Source organism: Myxine glutinosa, chromosome 10 (genome assembly GCF_964187855.1).
Source record: "Myxine glutinosa chromosome 10, kmMyxGlut1.1, whole genome shotgun sequence".
NCBI classification, from domain to species: domain Eukaryota; kingdom Metazoa; phylum Chordata; class Myxini; order Myxiniformes; family Myxinidae; genus Myxine; species Myxine glutinosa.
In genome coordinates, this window is record NC_136270.1 from 13,278,173 (window position 1) to 13,299,043 (window position 20,871).

Genomic DNA, 20,871 nt, shown 5'->3' on the forward strand with positions numbered 1-20,871 from the left:
CTTTTCGCACCCTGGCGACCAACTTCGACAGCTCACTGTGCCTAATTGGACCAAGATCTCGGAGAACTTTTGGCCTAATGTCCGCCATATACGTGTCTACCAGCAGCCCAAAGTTCACCTCGCACCCCTTCCTCGGAACGAAAAGTGTTTTTAGGGCCTTTTCATAGGGACTGCCCACGGCCTAACAGAGAGTAAACCTATAGTCCCCTCCAGTGAAACTGGAAGGGTACTAATAAATTGCATGAAGATGTCTTTGTCAGAGGTCGTTGTGGATTTGTAGTGTGGGTTGCCAGGTTGGTGTAATTGTGTATTTTATTTTTTGTGGGAATGAGATGGAAAAATGTCATACTCATAGTGAGGGCCCTTAGGGATATTTTGGGGCCGTTTGGTTCAAATTCTTCCAAAAGCACCAAATTTGGCCCAGATGTTGCCCATGCCATACTCTTTCGATTTTTGACGGGCGCCAAGGGCGGTATGATCCGGAGACCATACCGGTCCATCCCGCCATGTCACCTGACCTGCGTGTGCAGGTGCGTGTGCAGAAGAAAAGTATCATGGTGGGACACCACAGCAATACACATCGTTTGTGTAACACTTGAGCACAATCATCAAAACAGATTTCATTGAACGAACTTCATCAGTAACCTAGCAAGACATCACACAATAAATACGTGGTTCTACCAGTCCTGTTAAATCCTTGTTAATTTGAATCCCTCGTCGTTAGAAGGATTCCCTGAAATTACCTCAGATTCACAATGTACGCGATCCAATTCACACTCACCTTTGTTTTTTCTGCTGCGGACCTGGGGGTGCTCCCTGAGGTGTTCATTCTTCAACAACGTCGTTCAACTTCAAGGCAACAGTGGTCTACTACCCTCACCTGCCTGAGACTCGAAGATTCGGTCTCTGCATGGGTACAACAACACCGCCACTCTTCTTGCTTTGTTCTCCAACTACAATCATAGATATCAATACATATCGAGATCGACCTGTGGCAAACTCACTGGAGTTTCAGATCGCCACAGACACAGAAACTTCCACATTCACCCGAAATCCCTGCGCGCCACCAAACCGCCTCGACCAATCAAATGTCTCCTCAGTTCGAAGCCTTAATTCCCTCTTTTTATTTCAGAAAAATATCACTTTTGATCGCATCAGTAATTCAATTAAAATCGTATCCGAAATGAACAAGGTTGATTAATTTAGTACAGCGATTTTTGGTGATTGCGTTCGAGCAGGGTAATATGGCGGAAAGGCAACTTCCTGCGGCTTCAAAAACACGACACGATGATCACCCAACGACGATCTCAAATCCTTTCACGAAAATGGATTGGTTGTACCGGATGGGGAGGACGGGATGGTTTTCTTTCTTCAATAATTGTGATGCAGTGTGTAAATAATATTCCCCAAAAATAAACTAGGGAAGGATGTAACGTTCATGAAAGTGATTTGTGGACGTTACAAAAGAGCGAAGGAAAGATAATAAATTGCAAATATATATGTGGAGAGGTAAGGTACGGTACGGTAATGGGTTTAATCAAGATATATCACAGGTGAGGATGGTATATATGACCTGAAGTGGGGGTGCATGACCTGAACTTCAATTTGAAGCCATGGATGGAAAAGGGATTGAAAAGAATGAGAAATAAGGCTCAACAAGCGGGAGAAAAAAAGGAACAAAGGATTGAAGGTCAGTTTGGGAGTTTCACAAGAATGGGGTTGCTGGAAGAAAACGCAAAGAGCACCAGCCTGTTGGGGAGAGAAGTACTCCATTGAGCTATGGATAAAGGTCTTGTAAGCTGTGAATTTCAGATTTATCAACGAAAGACTTGGCACAACAGAGGATGCCTGCCTAGTCTGCTGCTGGATGTAAAGACAGCTTTGATATAAGGTCTTCCCATCACCCAAGGAAAGGTTGTAGCTGATAGTGAGGCCCACAAGTTTGAAAGACTGAACTTATTCAAGTGGTTGATTGTAGAAGGATTGAGGTAAGTATGTTTGGTAATTCTTCTGGAGAGACAGTGAGAATATGAGATTTACCTGTATCGAAAGATGTGTTCTAAGTATTCGACCAGAATCTGATCTTTTCCAGCTCAGTAGAGAGGGAAGGGGTTGCTGCCGGCCTGTCGATGGGATGTGGAATTGCACGTCAAAATCTGGAGTCATATGTGAAAAGGAGAAGAATGTTTTGCAAAGTATCTGGGCCTGAACCGCTGCCTTGGGGCACCACAGGCTTGACTGGGAGAGGGGGGTGAGATGAATCTATTAGTAGCTACACGCTGACCCTGCTATTGGAGGAATTCAGCAAGCTGGAGTACGACTTGAGGTGGTAATGCACCGCTTTTGTAATCCACAGGCGGAAAACTCAGCAGGTCGAATGGCCGCTCTATGTCGAGGGAGACGTTACTGACTTCCTTCCTGACATTCAGGGCCTCCATCCCTTGTTGAGAAACAAGCAGCGGTATAAAAAATCCAAAGTGATGGTCAGGCTGTCAAAAATCCAAAGTGAATCCTCTGACACTGTCAAAAATTGTTTTAAAAAAATGAACTTTCAGAAGCTTCCATGTGGATTAGTTGCCATAAGTGAAGAAATGAGAGAAAAGGAACCTGTTCAGCCTCAAAGAGTATAGTGTTTTGCACCAAGAGCTTGTTACCTGCACCACGGAGGATGGAGGAGGTTGTTTTCACCCCTGTTTGTCTGTCTGTTTGTGAGCAGGATGTCTCAAAAGTTGTGGATGGATTTGCATGATTCGAAACTTGGTGTACAGGTTGGTTTTAAAAGATGGAGAAAAGAAAGAGAACTCAGGTGGGTTGTATCCTGGCAGATGAAGCACACGTTGTTGTTTGCCTTCCAGAATTATCTACTCAGTAGCTCAGTTTCAATTCAAAAGAGAAAATCAAAAGTATTGTTATACTTCAACACCTGACAACAGGGTTGGTATGCCTAGGAGACCTGGTATAAAATGCTTCAACGCAGGCCTTCACACGCATGCAATATCAGTAACCAAGATACTTAATATGTTTAATGCTTGCCTTCCCAAATACATTATTCTGATGAATTGTGGAAATGAGATGTATAAATTTAATTAAGACATGAGATTGGCAACAAAGGAAGTAGTCGATAATGAAATAAATAGATTCGTATTCGCATGCAATTTTATGATTTCATCAAAAGTTTAAATTCATCGCCCGTCTGTACGAATCAACCTGAAACAGCCCCAATTGTTACTTCCATGACATAAGCTTGTGATAAATAAACAAACTATTATTCAAATTTATAAATGACTAATCGAAAGGAAAAGCGAAATAATACAATTTGATGTGAATGTGTCGATAGATATGCCTCCGCCTGTGTTGGAGGTCAATGCACTGGTACATTTCATCTCTATTAAAGGTCACATTCAAATAATTAAAGGTCACATGCGAGAGAGAAAAAAGAGAGATAAGTAGGAGAGAAAAACACCAGATGCTTTCAACTCGAGTTATGATCTACAAAATGATTTTCAATGGGCACATGATCCTTGGCCTGTTGAACCCAACATTGCATCAGTTAATCTTTGCATTGCAGTCCGTACTTGTGCTAAGTGTGGTTGAAATCCCTTCTGTGGTTCACATGTTATTGTGGAAACAAAGATTTTCAATTTAAGATCACATGACCATAGAGCTTTGATATTTTGAACCCAAAATCCAATGACTTCGTCTTTATATTACAGTTAATAGTTAACAGTATTACAGTTAATATTAAATGACAATTCCCCCCCCCCCCCTCCCCTTCCCACGCCTCCTGCCCCCAAGCCCTCTCCCTCCCACACTTCTCCCTGCTCTCAAATGTTGTGGTTGTGTGCTTCCCCTTCTCTCCCCATCTTGGTTTCCGCTCCCTCTTTTGTATATTTTGTTTGTCTGGTTGATTTGTTTGTGAAATAAATGTTAGCTCTTTCACGAGCCTCGATTCAGTATACAAAAAAAAAAAAAAAAAAAAAAATAGTGTTGCGGTTTTGAGTTTTGTATAATAAAGGTTAAATTTCCCCCTCATAGTTAGTCACACAAACAACACGTAGCCTCGCGATAGTTTAGTTATCTCTTAGTATTTGTGAGAATAGTCCTTTTCCTGTGTTAGTTTTGCGTTGAGTAGAGTAAGGAGAATAGGTCCTTTCATCGCTTCCATTTGTCTTATGCCGCCTCCATCGCCTTACATCTCTTTGGGGTGTCTTTGGATTTTTGGCGCGAATTAACACGAGGCCGGCCAGGAGGGTCGGGGCGGGACCGAATGAGGGCGACAGAGAAGCTGACGGTAAGCGCGAGCCGCCAATCAGGGTTCACAGGGTGTGGTGGCAGCACTGCATCACAGGGCGTGGTTGGAAGGTTCGAGAGGGTTCGAGAAGGTTCGGGGCGTACCGATATAAGCCGTTGCGCAAAGCCACCAGCAGTTGAGTTCAAGGCGCGTGCGGTGAGCAGTAGAGTTCAAGGCGCGCGCGGTGAGCAGTGGAGTTCGAGCAGCAATTGAGGTACGAGGACTGAGTTGGCATTGAGTGGAGAAAGACGCGCATGAACCAGGATACATGCTCATATGAAAGTGACGCTCGGTTGAGCTTGAAGTCGAGCCGCGTATAGTGCATCGAGTTACGCGAGTGATAACGTGCTGTGTAACCGCCAGCCGCGCTGAGAGACACGTACTTTTCCTTCCTACCTCATCGGCTGCCTTTTGTTTGGGAGACGCGCTATGAGAATCCTTCCACCGCTTGCTGGCCTTCTTTGCGGGACGTGCTGGGACCGTGGAGAGCCGGATGGTCCGTTCCTGGATGACCAGGTCGACGCGTTTGGCCTGATCAGCATCCTGCCTGCAATTCCCTGGGTAAATGTGATGGGCCCGAGTCTGGGAGTTAAGAACAAGACTGTTTAAGTTCTGCTCTGTGTCTCTGCTTCTACCGATCATTGTACATACTTGTGGGAATAATAATTAAACCTGTGTTCTTCCTTCCATTCGATCGTTCTTGTGATTTCCTCATTGACTAAGCGTGGTACGAATAGAACCGCTCGAATCGGGGTCCAATAATTAACGGTGACTGCACGGACCACGTGGTACTCAATCTGCTCGGTGTACCCAAATCACACGTGGCTCGTGCGAGGCTTGCTTCCCCGCTTCCGTGGCGGTGCAGGGATTTAGGTACGAGCGAGACTTGGTCCCGAAACCCTACCTTGCGTTTGCCCGGAAGAGGCGTTTCAAGTCTCTCGGTTCCGCCAAGCCCAGAAAGAACAAGGGGCTTAATCCCCCCTTGGTAAGGGTAAGAAGGGTGGCGGAGAACCGTAACAATACTTTTGACGAGTTTGGTTGGAATCTTTTGATAGTCCACAAGTTATTGTGATAACAAAAAACTGTTAAGCACGCATGCAGGAATGGACGCACAGCTGGATGTAGAATCCCAAAACATAATGCATCCAGCGGCTTCAGCTGCGGAGGCATAGAAACCTGGAAATCTACAATTACCTTTTGGGTGAATTTAATGTATAGCGGAATACTTGTGTCTGTGAAGGTCAAAGTTGGTCTTGGTCGGCAGACAAGATAAAAAACACAGGGCTTCGACTTTGATTTATTTTTAAGTGGAGCCAAAACATTTTCCATACTGAAAAAAATATTACAAATTAATATTCCTCCTTAATTTATCAATTACCAGGCAAGTACTTGACCTAGCCAAAGCAAGTTTAGTTAAACTTGTTCATGATGTCTCCTGCTATATTTCCAGGCAGTAGATCAACACTATCAGATACCTGCAGAACTTCCGCGCAATGTCAAATGTGACTTCAACTCCTCAAGTGAAGCCAAGTAAAGTGTGACTTCAAGAACATGTTGATTACATGTCCATGCACATGTGAAACAGTTTAAATCGATGCAGATTGTTATGATTCATATGATAAAATCAGTAAAAGTTTATAAATGCAAAAGCTGGACATACAAGTCGTTTCGGCAAGAATCCACTCGCCTTATTCACGGCAGATGGTGTAGTGAAGAAGAAGCTTGAAAATCGTCACGTGCCATAAACTCTTCGTGAGATGAATTGGTCTGTTGTCCAATTCGGGCATCCCATGACGGTTGCAGATGACGTGGGAGAGATGTAATAGCCTTGTCCCACGTCCTTGACATTAAATCGCAAACCGTCCATTTTGTTGAGAGATGGTGATTCAACTTTTTCCCAAATGGATTCCTTTACATGACGAGCAAACCACCTTTTTCTCGAAGATAACCACTTCTCCATTATCAAAGTTGTGACCATGCAGGCTCAAGTCCCTGCTGTTTCTACGCACTTTAGTTGATGAAATCCATCAAGATGAAGGTAGCCCTACCTTAGCTACATTATATTCACTTGAAACACAACTTATAAAATAAATCCATGAAACAAGGTAAATAAAATCATTTTTATTACGTTTAAACAAGTAGGTGTTGGATGAAAAAGGGAAAGCAATCAATGAGGGACCTTATGAGAAAGTCCCGAGGAAGAAGAACACTGTCTATCCGGATGCAATCGAGCAGGTATTTCCTCTTGAGATCTTTCGCCATGTTGTAGAAAGTGCGACAGCATACCGTACAACAATGGCCTGCAGGAAAGCATGTCAATTAAAGAAAAAAACTTTTATACAAGGGGTTTAACAATTACAATTTATCATGCATTGAATCAGCAAAGATGTCCAAAACCTACATGCCTTCCATCTTCTCATCAGTTCTGATATTCAATTCCTGGGTCATGAACTCTCTGCCCAGAGGTGTCTCCGGTTGTCCGGCCTCTGTTTCATTTCGGGAAAAAGGAAAATGCATGCGAAACCATTAAGCCAGTACCGAAGTCATTACAAATATATATATGTATGTATGTATATATATGTATGTATGTATATATATATATATATATATATATATATATATATATATATATATATATATATATATACAGTATATGTATGTATGTATATATATATATATATATATATATATATATATATATATATATATATATATATGTATATATATATGTATATGTATATATATATGTATATGTATATGTATATATATATGTATATATATATATATATGTATATATATATATATATATATATATATATATATATATATATATATATATATGTATATATATATACTCAAAAAGACAAGCATCTATATAATAATAGCGTAAGGACTCGACTTTGTTATCCCTTTTACGCCGCACCCAGTGACCCGATGCCCACGGCACTAATGGATTTACGATCTACAAACCGCACTCTTTGTTTATCACGTACAGCCATACTCTAAAAATCTGAATTAGCCGACGTTGGGGCCCAAAAGCATTCGATTAACTGCCGATACGACGCCATCTTACGACGCCATCGTATTGGCGTCTGCTGGGCGAAGGCGAAGCAAGCCGTCCGCTGATTGGACAATCCAGAGCATGCATTTGTGCCGGTGTCAGCGATCGTTGTTCATATATGCACTCTTCATTCTCATCTTTCTTCCTAACTCTTACTCGGACAAGCAAATCCCCGATGCCATCCATAATGGTACACTCTATCCATACACCACATCCTCCCTTCCGTGGATGTTCCACGGGTTTCGGCTAGTCTATATAATAATAGCGTAAGGACTCGACTTTGTTGTCCCTTTTACGCCACACCCAGTGACCCAATGCCCACGGCACTAATGGATTTACGATCTACGAACCGCGCTCTTTGTTTATCACATACAGACATACTCGAAAAATCTGAATTAGCCGACGTTGGGGCCCAAAATCATCCGATTAACTGCCGATACGACGCCATCTTACGACGCCATCGTATTGGCGTCTGCTGGGCGAAGGCGAAGCAAGCCGTCCGCTGATTGGACAGGCGAAGGTGAAAGCAAGCCGTCCACTGAGTGGACAATCCAGAGCATGCATTTGTGCTGGTGTCGGCGATCGTTGTTCATATACGCACTCTTCATTCTCATCTTTCTTCCTAACTCTTACTCGGACAAGCAAATCCCCTATGCCATCCATAATGGTACACTCTATCCATACACCTCATCCTCCCTTCCGTGGATGTTCCACGGGTTTCGGCTAGTCTTACGATAATTCACCAAATGTCTGTCCGTCCGTCCGTTCCCAGGTACCGCAAAAACGGCTGAACTGATCGCAACGATATTTTGGGTAGGTAATCCTGGGACCCCTTGGAGTAAAATAGGCTATATTTTTTTCCAATTTCCAATTTTCCAGTTTTTCCAAACACGATGGAATAATATTTACCGATATGAACAGTGATGTGGCTTTTGTTGAAATTATACGTACCAGGAGCGAGTAGATCGTCTCCTGATGAACTCTTCCTATATAAACGTGCGGCTCCAAAGAAACATGGCAGCATGTGCAAAGCGACTGAGAAACAGGTGTAGCGGCCGCTTCCATGTTACAGATTCGGCGCGCACTATTCACACATGAACGTGTGACTGAGAAAGACGTGTAGCGGCCGCTTCCGGTTTTTTTTGTTTTTTTATTTTATTATTATTATTATTATTATTTTTTTTTTTTTTTGTATACAAGATCGAGGCTCATGAAAGAGCGAACATTAATCACACAGAAAGACAAACAGACACATAAAACAAATAACATCGGGAGCGGTAGACAAGATGGGGAGAGAGGGGGAAGGACACAAACACAACATTTGAGAGCAGGGACCGAGAGACATGGAGACATCGAGAGAACTGTGGGAGGGAGAGGGCTTTGGGAGGGGGGCATGGGAATGGGGGGGGGGGGTGGGAGAGGTATAAAACATATGGACACTGCCAGGACTTCCAGGAAAGAAGTTGGAATTTCAAACAAGGTGGATCTGGGGTGAATTAGTGGGGGTAGAAAAGATCAAGGTTTTGGATGGGGGAAGATAAGAGATGGTGGTGAACAGCTGTTTTAAAGACCTGGAGGGAGGAGTGTGATTGAAGTGAGTGTGGGAGTTTGTTCCAGAGGCGGGAGAAAAGAGGAATGAAAGAGTGAAGGTGAGCAGAGAGCCGAGATTTCGGCAGTTTAACCATCAGAGGGTGGCTGGCAGATCTTGTGCGACCTGTAGGAATATTTGGGGGACAGAGCACAGAGAGAGCTGGGGGAGCAAGGCCGGAGAGGAGTCGGTAGAAGACAGAAAGACCACCTACCTGCCTGCGGTGAGTGAGTGAAAAGCCCTCAGAGATAGCTTCATCGCGGGAGATTCCAATGATTCTGAAAGCTTTGGATTCAACAGCGTGAAGCCGAGCCAGGTGTGAGGCAGGAGCACCAGCCCATAGGGGAGAACAGTATTCCATTGAGCTGCGGATGAAAGCCTTGTATGTGGTGAGGAGCTCGGGTGTGCCTAGGAAGGACTTCGCACGACGGAGGATGCCCAGTCGGCGACTGGCTTTGGAGGCCAGCTTGGAAATGTGGTTTTCCCAAGAAAGATCATGGCAGATAGTGAGACCCAAAAGCTTGAGCCACAGAACTTCTTGGAGAGGATTGTTGAGAAAGTAGATGGGAGGGTTGTCCAGTCGATCTTTTCGGAGAGACATAGTAAGAGTGTGAGATTTGTCAGGATTGAAAGACATGTTCCACTTGTTTGACCAGTCTGTGATTTTGTCCAGGTCTTCAGAGAGTGAGGCGGTCGCGTGCTCTTGTCGCGCGCTCTTCCGCATCTCAACGGTTCTGTTGTCATTGTCGTTGTTCATCGCAGAATACAACTGAATGCAAGTTTAGAATGCAAGTACACGAAAAAAAACGAAATACAGTTTACCTGAAGAGATATGTTTTTAACACGCACGAAAGCAATATGATGTCATTGACCGCCATGAAAATCCGCGAAGTATTTTACGGTATTAAAACTGAGTCGCTCTTTACATACTTAGGGCCAAATAAAAAAACCCCAGTTGATCATCCAAATTTAAAAAAAAAAAAAAAAAAAAAAAAAGGGAGGCGGATGAGGCCCTTTTAATTCAATCTTTTTTCAAAATGGGCGCCATGTACTGTTTCGATTTTGATGATTTTCGTGTGATATGATTTAACGGATGTTTACATAAATCGTTTAAAATAAAAAAGCCTTCAATTCCCGATATTTTGCCTCTTCATTTGGGCCTCCCAATTGAAGCCCCACGTGTAGGGTGGGTACCTTTGCTAGTTATATTAAAATAATGATGGTGACTTATTAGTCAGCTTAGATGACCTTGTCAGTGAGTGTTGGATTTAACCAAGACAGCTCCATTTTTATTTCATTCACTCATCACATTTTAATATGACCCTACTGCAAAGCCGCAATGAGCCGGCGAAGCCAAAGCCTCTTGCCACTATTTTACCCATCACTATGGCATCACGGAGGTATATAATAAACTGGAGAGCCAATGACGGCTGTCGGCTGAAGCTAGCGGAAGTTGCTTGGCGGCCATATTGGGAAGCCGATTCACCTGGTTTTAGTGCAGTTGTATTCCAAGCACTAGAGAGCCGGTTTAAAGCAGAGAAGGAGACTGGCAAGAGAACACTGTGTAGCCTGATGTTAGACGAGATGGCCATCATGAAGGCAATTGACTTTTTAGGGGACAAGGTATTGGGGTACGTCGACATCGGAAACGGAGTCCAAGATGACAGTGCTCCCCAGGCCAGCAACGCACTGGTTTTCATGCTGGTTGCACTGAATGACAGTTGGAAAGTGCCTGTAGCATACTTTATGATAAATGGATTGTCGGGGAAGGAACAGGCGAATTTGGTGACACAATGTCTACTAAAATTGCATGATATCGGTGCAGAGGTGGTTTCCTTAACTTGCGATGGACCGTCCGCTCATTACCTTCGCAAAAGCGGAAGGTTATGTTTTGATCGCTGTGTATTTATTTGTATGTCTGTGTGTGTGTGTGTATGTTATTCGCATAACTCAAAAAGTATTCAACCGAATTGCATGAAATTTGGTGGGATGATTGGTTATTATACGGGACACATTTGATTAGATTTTGGGAGCAATCGGGTCAAAGGTCAAGGTCAAGGTCACGAAAAGGTCAAAATCGTATTTTTACCAAGTACAGAACAGTAGCTGCGGCGAAGGTATGCGCTCTACCGAGTGCCCGTTCTAGTTTGACAATGTTACGTGAGCTAGGTGCCGACATCATGCCGCAGAATGTGAAACCAACATTTCCCCACCCAGCAAATCCCGAAAAGAAAATTTGTGTTGTACTCGATGCATGTCACATGCTTAAACTTGCAAGAAACTGTCTTGGATCCATGAAAATGATGGAGGATGGCAACAAAAAAGTCATCGCGTGGAAATACATCCAGGCACTCTTTGATCTGCAGAAGAGGGAAGGCTTGCGTCTGGGAAATAAGCTCTCCCGGAAACACATCGAGTGGAAGAGCAATGTCATGAAGGTGGACACAGCTGCTCAGACATTGAGCACTAGTGTGGCAGATGCAATTCGGTTTTGCAGGGACACTTTGCAACTATCAGAATTTCAGGGCAGTGAGGCTACCTGCCAATACATTGAAACATTGGACAAACTGTTTGACATTCTAAATTCTCGCAATCCATTGGCACGAAACTACAAGGCACCACTCATGACATCACGAGAAGGACTTTTCCTGCCATTCCTGGATACTGCCTACAGTTACTTGTCCAACATCAAAAACATGAATGGTCAAGTTATGACCAATACGCGTTTGAAAACCCCCTTCATTGGTTTCATGATCTGCATAGAGAGTGTCAAAATTTTGTATTTCACATATGTCAAACCTGCCTCATCTCCCCTGCGATACCTGCTCACGTACAAAATGAGCCAAGACCACATTGAACTTTTCTTTGGAGCGGTCCGCATTGCATGTGGAAGTGGGAATAACCCAACGGCCCGGCAGTTTGTTGCCGCATATAAGCGCCTCTTGATGCGACATGACATCAAGTCTGCAAGTGGGAACTGTTCTGCACAGGACTCAACCAGAATCCTGAATGCGGCTTCCTTCAAGTGCGTTGCAAAGCAGGCTGTGCCTGACGAGAGTCACGACATGTTGGTGGCCAGACGATACGACCTGGAGTTGAGATCGCCGGCAAAAGAGGACCACGACTATGCGGATATTCCAAATTTTGAGCAACTTTCCATCTTTACAGAGTCATGTGTTGGCTATATTGCCGGCTATGTGGTGAGGATGGTGAGGAAGACTCTGAAGTGTAGCCAATGTCTTTCTGCATTGACCAGTAACAACGAAGAATGGCAAACCACACCAATGTACAGCCTGATTGTTACCAAGAACAGGGGTGGCCTCATAGTTCCGTCGCACAGTGTTGTTCGTGTCTGTGAGGCGACTGAACGCTGTGTCAAGAGGCTCCTGGCTGTAAGCAATGGCAAAATGCCTCGTGAAAGTGGGATAAGAGTGGCAATTTCCACTTCTGTCCTTTCTGAGGTCGGTCGGTCTACATTTGCTTCCTTGGATCGGCACATGTTTGACTGTGAGGCAGACAGCAACCATGTGTTTGCTTTAATACATTCTGTATCACAATCATACAGCAAGATACGTTTCCATCATGTTGTGAGAACACTCGATGATGACATGAAGGAAGAGCGCATCAGGAAAAAATATTGCAAACTGGTCCTGTTTGCTCACCAGTGAGGCAACACCAGAGCAAGCTGAAATATAAGAGCGACCTCATCTCTACATGGTGTGGGTGTGTTTTGTGGGTTAACTGTGAATTGTGTGGGTTAACTACATGACAGCGTTTCATGTCATTTATGTGACTGACTCACTGTTGATGTGTTGCTGACCCATGTCAGTGTAGAATAAACTCTGGTTATCATTATATCTGCGTGGTTTCTAACATCTCGGTAATAGAAACATACACATCTTAGTTACAATATAATGACTGAATTAAGTAACATCATATAACATGACAACAAATCAGATCTTTATATTGAGGAATATTATAGAACAAGCCAAAGAATGGCAAACGACGATGTACCTCAATTTTATAGATTTCTAGAAAGCTTTCGACTCCTTGCCCAGAGAAAGTCTGGGTCATAATGAAGAAATACAGCATACCTGGAAAATTAGTGAACCTTGTAAAAGCCCTTTACCAAGACTTTCAATGTGCGGTCGTCGACCAAGGTGAAACAACAGAATGGTTCAAGGTGAAGACAGGAGTTAAACAGGGGTGTAACATGTCAGGATTCTTATTCCTACTAGTGGGTGATTGGGTCATGAGAAGAACGATAAAGAACACCGAGCGGTAATTTTGGGCACTTTTTTTTCAAACAAGCTCTAAACCATTGGATTCCCCAGGAAAAATGCGTCTAGAACCAACTTCAAACTTAATGAACACCATTTCCTTAAAGAACGGGATTCTGAGCCCGAATATCAGTTCAAATATTAGTATTCTATATTAATTAAATAGTCGGCGGTCCTAAAATTCGCTCCAGCTGCATCATCAGTGCGCCACGCCTTTGCTTTGACAGGCTTACGATCGGCTTCCCAATATGGCCGCCAGACTATTTCCGGTGGCTTCACGGCGGCTAATGCTGCGAGGTGGCCAATTGGCTCTCCATATTATATACCTCCGTGTATGGCATCAGTAGGTTAGGTAGTTGGTAGTAGGTGGGTGTAGTAGGTACCGTACCTAGTTCAAAATGACACCATTTGCATTCTGGATGAGATTAAAATTTATAAAATTTCCTTCTTGATTAATTCGGTGAATTCTGTCTCAACTTCGGATGTTTCCGGTCGTTAATATCTATCCACTACGGCCGCGAGATTTCTAATAAATAATTCTTCGTCAATTTTAGAATATTTGACGCCGTTTTCAGTCTCCGAAACGCGGTAATAAGCTTTTTTGAAATACTTTTTCAAATGCTCGAATCTCATTGGTTCCGGTGTTTGGTGAAGATTTTCGTTGAAGATAACCAGGCCCGTGCGGGCCCGGGGGACGAGGTTGGTCTTAAAGTATTTTAATTACAAATTAGAGGTGCATAAGATTGTGAATCAAAAAAAGACGGGTGAAACAAACTCCTATTGAATTTTTCTCAATTTTTAATGCATACTTCCGCATCCGCAAGATGGCCGCCTCCATGGAGCGATTTGGTGCGTCAAAGATTCGAAATTCTCATAGGATCCAGCAAAATCTGGCTTTTCAACATAATACGTACGCGTTCATCCACAACACCGGCTTCGCCGGCTACTAATAAAATTCAGTGCACCTTAAACATTGGCTTTTACCATTTGTGTTTGCTTCTGAAGAAATATGGTGGTGGTGGGGAAGGGTGTGAGAGAGGGAAAGGTGGGAGAGCGAAGGTAAGATTTACTAGGAACCATCATTGATATTCCTTGTGCATTATATGAGGATGGTTGGCGGGGTGTGGGAATGGGCTGTTGTGATACATGTTTCCACCAACTTTTGCCTGGTTATTTCCCAAATTAATGGAAAAAAACTGCAGTCACATCATTTTTCATCAACTTAGCACAGCAATTCAAACAAACCACATATTGCATCCCTTCAGCTGTTCTCAAGTATCACATTTATACCTGACATGACCTCTGACCTTTGACGTCAAAATCTATACTTACACCAAATTTGGTCAAAATTGCATTACTGCTTCACAAGTTAGCACGGTAACAGAATTTTTACCTAATGGGACCTCTGACCTTTGACCACTTGACCCCATAATCTAATCAGTTAATCTTTGCATCATTACACATAGTTGTACCAAGTTTGACTTACATCCCTTTAGCTGTTCTTAAGTTATCACAGCAACAAAAATCTATCACGGATGGATGCAGGGACAGACGGACAGATGGACAGCCGGACGGCGACTTCGTCAACGGAGGCATAAAGACAAAGATTATGTATCAAACAGCTCCCACGGCCATCCATAACAAGATCCTAGAGTCAAAGTAACTAAGACACCCCTCAACTACATCCAGAAATTTTGCTATCTATGGAGCACCCTCTCCAACAACGCCATGATGCATGAAGAGATCTCCAAGGGCTCAGGTAAGTTTGGCGTTTGGTAGACTCAACCATAGGCTGTGGAGGTAGCATAGAGTCGGCCTTAAAAAAAAGATTATGGTTTACCATGCTGTTGTTCTCACTTCACTTCTCCATTGTTATGAGGTAAGGACACTCTCCTGACACCATATGAAGGCACTATATGCATTTTACCATCGCTGCTAAGATGAATCTGCAATATTATGTTAGTGACAGACAGAATCTTCAACACCAAATTCTTAAGAGGTGCTACATCCCAGGCATTGAGAGCATGCTTGTCAGGACCCAGCTTCATTGAGTTGGACATGTGGTTTGCATGGAGGATACTCGTATACCAAAAACGGTATTTTAGAGCATAGGACGACCCATCCTCAGATACAGAGACACCGTAAAGGCAAACCGTAAGGCATGCAAAATGGACCTCAAGACGTGGGAAAAACATCACCCCAGAAAGACCAAAATGTAGAAGTCTATGTCAAAAATAGTTTCCCCATTTGAGAACAGAGTGAGATCTTTGCAGTACAAGTGAGACCGCCGCAAAGCCAGTACCTCAGTCCCTCCTTCCAGCAGCGATGCATGCAGCATTTGTAAGTGCATCTGTACATCGAGACATGATCTTTCATCCCAGATGGGACAACACCAAGCTGATTTGCTGGACTTGTCTTGAATATTCGCAAAGCACTCATCCTCATCCGAAGTGAGGCGAGAATCCATATGAGACTATCATTTGAAACAGAAGGCTGACGAGATGCATACTTTTGACTTTATTCCATTTTAATCATTCAAGAAGTACTCAAGGTTGAAATAGTAACGTTGATAAACAGTGAAATAAAGAATGGAAAACTCGACTCTCTAAAAACTAGAGTTGGTCTGCTTCGGCAGAATAATAAGAGCAATTACTTTTCTTAATTAAATATTGTATTGATAGAGGTATGATAACAACCGTGGGAAAAGAAGTGAAACAAAGCTTCTGGAATGAATCCTTCACCAAAGCAAGAGAGTTCAGAAGAGGTCCGAAAGCTCTCTTGCTTTGAGGAAGGGCTCATTCCCGAAATGTCACTTCACCTTGTTCACCAGGACTAGCATACCTCTCTCAAACTTTGATTGAGAAGACAGAATGACATGCAAAGCGTATTTACTGAAGCCCACAGAATTTTCAAGGTATCCATAACACTGGAGCCCAAGGTAAATTTCCAGAGTCCTGTAAGAGGAGCCCAGCTTTTTTAAAGAGGGCTCATTTACAAAGAATATAACACGTTGGAAAGTTCTCGTGTGGCAACAAATTCTCAGTTTGGCGCAGATGATAATTTTTTTTCCATGTGGCTGAACCTGGGTAGTTAGTTCTAAAAGTGTAATAATCATGGAATCTCACCCGCCAGGAGCACCGAGGCTGTGTACTTGTACTGGTTGTGTTCAAGGTACTCGCGGATAAGCTCATTGATAAGAAGGTTGGAGTTGGGAAGAGAGGGTCGTGGTGCGTTCTGCTCATCCAGTGCACTAAATACCGCGGCTCGGACCTGTGCCCGCACCTGTCCCAGCAACCCTCGTTGCTCCAAGGTCTCCTTCAACACTGCCTCAAATGAACAAAGAACAATTCGTAAATGGCATTGTTTTAACATTCCTGATCACCGACAAAGGAATGAGCATCAAATACAGAGCGAGACATCACTGCTATCAAATGCTACAAGATCCACAGACACTCCTTGGACAATACGTCATGAAAAGCGAGTGATGTCATGTGGTGATGTTAGACAAACACTACCTACTTGAGAATGCAATGTGGGTCTTCAGGGTCTAAAGTGTCTTGAGGGTCTGGGGGCTTAGGTGTCTTGAGGGTCTAATGGGGTTTTAATGGTCTTGAGGGGATAAAGTGTTTCGAGGGTCTTTAGGGGTTAAAGTGTTAAGGATCTTGAGGGTCTGATGGGGGTATTGAGGGTCTAAGGTGTCTTAAGGGTCATGAGGGGATAAATGGTGTAAAGTGTCTAACGGTATTGAAGGTATTGAGGAATTAATCATTGATGGGTTTAAAGGGGTCTTTCAGTAAGGGTCTAAAGTTAAACCTTTGAGGATCTGACTCTAAGGGGTCTAAAACGTTTAGGGTCTGAGGGTCTAGACTCTAGAGTCAAAGATCTGCAAACAGGTCAAAGGGATATTAAAGGTCTCAAAGGTACGTTCCAATATCACGTAATTAACGCTACCCACATGTGACAACATGGCACCTATTGTTAAGTTCGCCAAACTCTGGTATTCTATGGCTCTGGCTGTACCACTGATGCAGTGCCCCCTGTAGGTCAAGGCAGGCATTTGAAAGTAAGGTGGACTCAGAAATAGAGCGCCCCTGGTGGAAATGTGTCGGAACTGCAGTTTATAGCTCGTAGGGTGAATGGAAACGGCTTTAGATGACAATGTCGATTGAGAGCACTTGATTGAACAAGTGGATGTACATGAACCCACGTGGCACAAGTGTTCGCAACATTCCAAACAGAGTGCTGAATTCGAATCTTCGGCACAACATTCATTCATTCATGAGAAACTTCGTACCGTTCTTCAGTTCATCCACCGTAGCCATCTCGAACAGCGCTCGACGATGATAAATGCTTTCTTCAACTCCCGTGCTCTCACACTCGAGGTTGTCTGATCAGGAGATGAGACAATTGACGCAACCTGGATTGAAGAAAGTGGGGGAGTTTGTTCCAGGGGCGGGAGAAAAGGGGAATGAAAGAGTGAATGTGAGCAGAGAGCCTAGAATTTGGCAGTTTAACCATAAGAGGGTTGCTGGCAGATCTTGTGCGACCTGTAGGAATATTTGGGGGACAGAGCACAGAGAGAGCCGGGGGAGCAAGGCCGGAGAGGAGTCGGTAGAAGACAGAAAGACCACCAACCTACCTGCGGTGAGTGAGTGAAAGGCCCTTGGAGTTAGCTTCATTGTGGGAGATTCCAATGATTCTGAAAGCTTTGGTTTCAACAGCGTGAAGCCGAGCTAGGTGTGAGGCAGGAGAACCAGCCCAGATGGGAGAACATTATTCCATTGAGCTGCGGATGAAAGCCTTGTATGTGGTGAGGAGCTCAGGTGTGCCAAGGAAGGACTTCACACGATGGAGGATGCCCAGTCGGCGACTGGCTTTGGAGGCCAGCTTGGAAATGTGGTTTTCCCAGGAAAGATCATGGTAGATAGTGAGACCCAAAAGCTTGAGTGACAGAACTTATTGGAGAGGATTGTTCAGAAAGTAGATGGGAGGGTTGTTAGTCAGTCTTTTCGGAGAGACATAGTGAGAGTGTGAGATTTATCAGGATTAAAAGAGATGTTCCACTTGTTTGACCAGTCTGTGATTTTGTCCAGGTCTGCAGAGAGTGAGGAGGCTGCAGACTGCCGATCAGAGGGATGAGGAATGGAGCGGCAGAGGGTGGAGTCATCAGCAAAGGGATAGAGAGGATTTTCAAGAGTCAGATAGATCATTGATGAAGACCAGAAAAAGCACAGGGCCCAGAACATTACCTTGGGGATCTCCAGCCTGAACAGGAAGGGGAGATGAGAGAAAACCATTCAGGGCCACACGTTGACTATGACCAGAGAGGAAGTCCGCAAGCCATACGTGGAGATTTCCATGGATAGCATAGGAGGAGAGTTTGGTGAGCAGAGCGGGGTGCCAGATCGTATCGAAGGCACGTGATATGTCGAGGGAGACAGCTCTGATTTCCTGTTTGGCATTAAGGATGTCCATCCATTGTTGAGACAGCAGAAGCAGCATGTCCAGAGTAGAATGACCTGTTCTGAATCCAAAATTCAAAATCCATGACCTTGCTGATTATTGGGAGCAGGCTGATTGGTCTGTAGTTGCAAGGATCTGTTTTTGCACATTTTTTGTGTAAAGCTGAAATGTTGGCTGATTTCCAAGCAGATGGCAGATGACCTTGAGCAAAAGAGTGGGTGAAGAGAACAGAGAGAGGGTGAGATAGAGCGGCAGAGCAGGATTTTAGGACCTGTGGGCTGATGCTGTCTCGTCCAGTTGCAGAATCAGTCGAGGTTTGACAAAAACTTCTCCACCTTGTCAGAAGAGAAGGACACAGAGTCCAAGAGCAGCTGGGTTCGACTGGGTGAGGTTGGTACAGAGAGCGTTGGGTTCGGGACACAAGATTTTGAGGCAAACACAAAGTTGAGGCATTCGGCGTTTTCAAGTGTGGTGTCAGCTGTGTAGCCGTTTGAGGTAAGGGAGGGTATGGAGGGGGAACAAACACCAGACAGAAACAGATTTGACCAGATGCCACCAGGATTTGGAGGAGGTAGACAAGTTTGAGAGTTCAGTCTTGAGAGCAGAGAGATATTGTTCCCTGGCTCTCCTGAGGGTAGACACACACTTGTTCAAAGCTTTGTGAAAGGAACTGATGTTACCTTCAGTTGGATTTGCCTTCCATGAGGTGAAGGCAAGTTGTTTCAGGGCAACTGGCTCACCACAAGCTTCAGTGTACCACGGACAGGAGGAACGGTACGACAACTGAAGACGAGATGAGATAAATCTGTGCAAGAGAGAGAGCAGTTTACTTTGGAAGAATTCCCAGGAAGAGTTGATGTCAGAGGCAGTAGAGATGCCTCTGACAGAGGCAGTAGAGATCACCAGTCCAGATGATTGATGGCTGCTTGAAGACCGTGCCAGTCAGCCTGAGTGAAATGCCAGACTCGTCGGCGCTGAGGAGGCTCTCTGAGAATGGCCAGAGAGATGTCCACTTTAACAAGCACAAGATAGTCAGGTTCACTATGTTAACAAATATAATTTCGTTCAAAATTTTGGGAGATTAGCAAACCTGTACATTTTTGGAATCATCAGAGCATGGAGAATCCGAAAATCAATGTTGGCATTTGCACAGACACAGATTTTGGATTTTCAAAATGGCCGCCATAAAATACATATTTTGCGCGATCTCGGCTTCTAGTCAACCTAGAAACTTCATTAAATATGCTAATCCTATGTTTTCTGGGTCAAGGAATCCAATAAAGGCCTCAAAATAGTGCTCAGGATTATAGAAAAGCAACAAACAAAGGTAATTGAAAACCATTGTCTTTATATTTGTGATATAACTGTATTACATAATACATGATATTGCAAGTCCTTTGAAGTTATAGGTATGGGTTTATAAAGCAAGAAAGCAGCCTTGTTAGTATCAGACTGAACTATAAGTCCTATACACAGGATCTACGAGGTCTATACCGTTCAGGAATATGCTTTTACAGATCTTCATCACTGTCCTGAGTGTCATTTTCGCAAAGGTGTCGACGCAAATGTAAACATTAATTTTTGGATTCCTCATGCTCTGAATATTCCAAAAATGTATAGTTTTGCTAATCTACCAAAATTTTGAACGAAAAAACATAGTGAACCTGACTATGATCAGAAGTCCACAACCACAGATTTGGTTCATTTTGTCGAAATTAGACGTGTATCGCAAAAAATTTGAATTAGCTGCAACAATCTTTATCCCCAACACGAATTTTCCCAAATCTGTGGACAGAGAGCTCATGGCGCAGCCATAAATCCGTAGCTGTGGACAGTGATGCGGGCTCCAAGCAACAACGCGAAAGTAAATGAAGGCTACGTAGGATTCGTATGTGGTAACTTATAAGACACGAAAGATTCCATGTTTTAAAATTGGAGTGTGTTTCGTAGAAAGATTCCCGAGAGAAGCGCACCAGTTACAGCATGCCGTTCTGGCGCCGCGCAGCCACAATGTTGAACACGGAATGAAAGCGTCGTTGGGGACTCGTTGCATTTGTTTCGGATGTGACGTCATACGACATTAGCTCGGTTCCGGTTTTTTTTTTTAAAGAAAGAGAAAACTAATTTCATTTCATTTTTTAATTTATTGTCTGTGTGAAAAACATGGAAATTTTACATCCACTGCCAA

At 43.7% G+C, this 20,871-nt stretch overlaps 2 protein-coding genes across 3 annotated transcripts in view; both read right to left on the reverse strand.

Moving 5' to 3' along the window:
• The window catches only part of PALB2 (partner and localizer of BRCA2), a 30,713-nt gene extending 29,615 nt beyond the window's left edge, over positions 1-1,098 (reverse strand). The window contains exons 1-2 of the mRNA XM_068103591.2: positions 1,005-1,098; positions 782-906 (exon numbers count right to left, since the gene is read on the reverse strand). Coding sequence (XP_067959692.2) covers positions 782-829 — 48 coding nt within the window. The 5' untranslated portion in view covers positions 830-906; positions 1,005-1,098. The remainder of the gene's footprint in view (positions 1-781; positions 907-1,004) is intronic.
• Positions 1,099-5,576: 4,478 nt separating this feature from the next.
• On the reverse strand, positions 5,577-20,757 carry CEP20 (centrosomal protein 20). Of its 2 annotated transcripts, none has more exons than XM_068127030.2 (5): positions 20,657-20,757; positions 17,515-17,637; positions 16,346-16,543; positions 6,693-6,777; positions 5,577-6,591 (listed from the first exon to the last, which is right to left on the reverse strand). In XM_068127030.2, the coding sequence occupies exons 2-5, from the start codon at positions 17,540-17,542 to the stop codon at positions 6,459-6,461; spliced, it is 444 nt and encodes a 147-aa protein (XP_067983131.1). In that variant the 5' UTR covers positions 17,543-17,637; positions 20,657-20,757; the 3' UTR covers positions 5,577-6,458. The 2 variants fall into 2 exon arrangements, with proteins under 2 accessions (XP_067983131.1, XP_078641473.1); XM_078785347.1 differs by having other exon boundaries at positions 20,664-20,732.
• Positions 20,758-20,871: the final 114 nt, after the last annotated feature.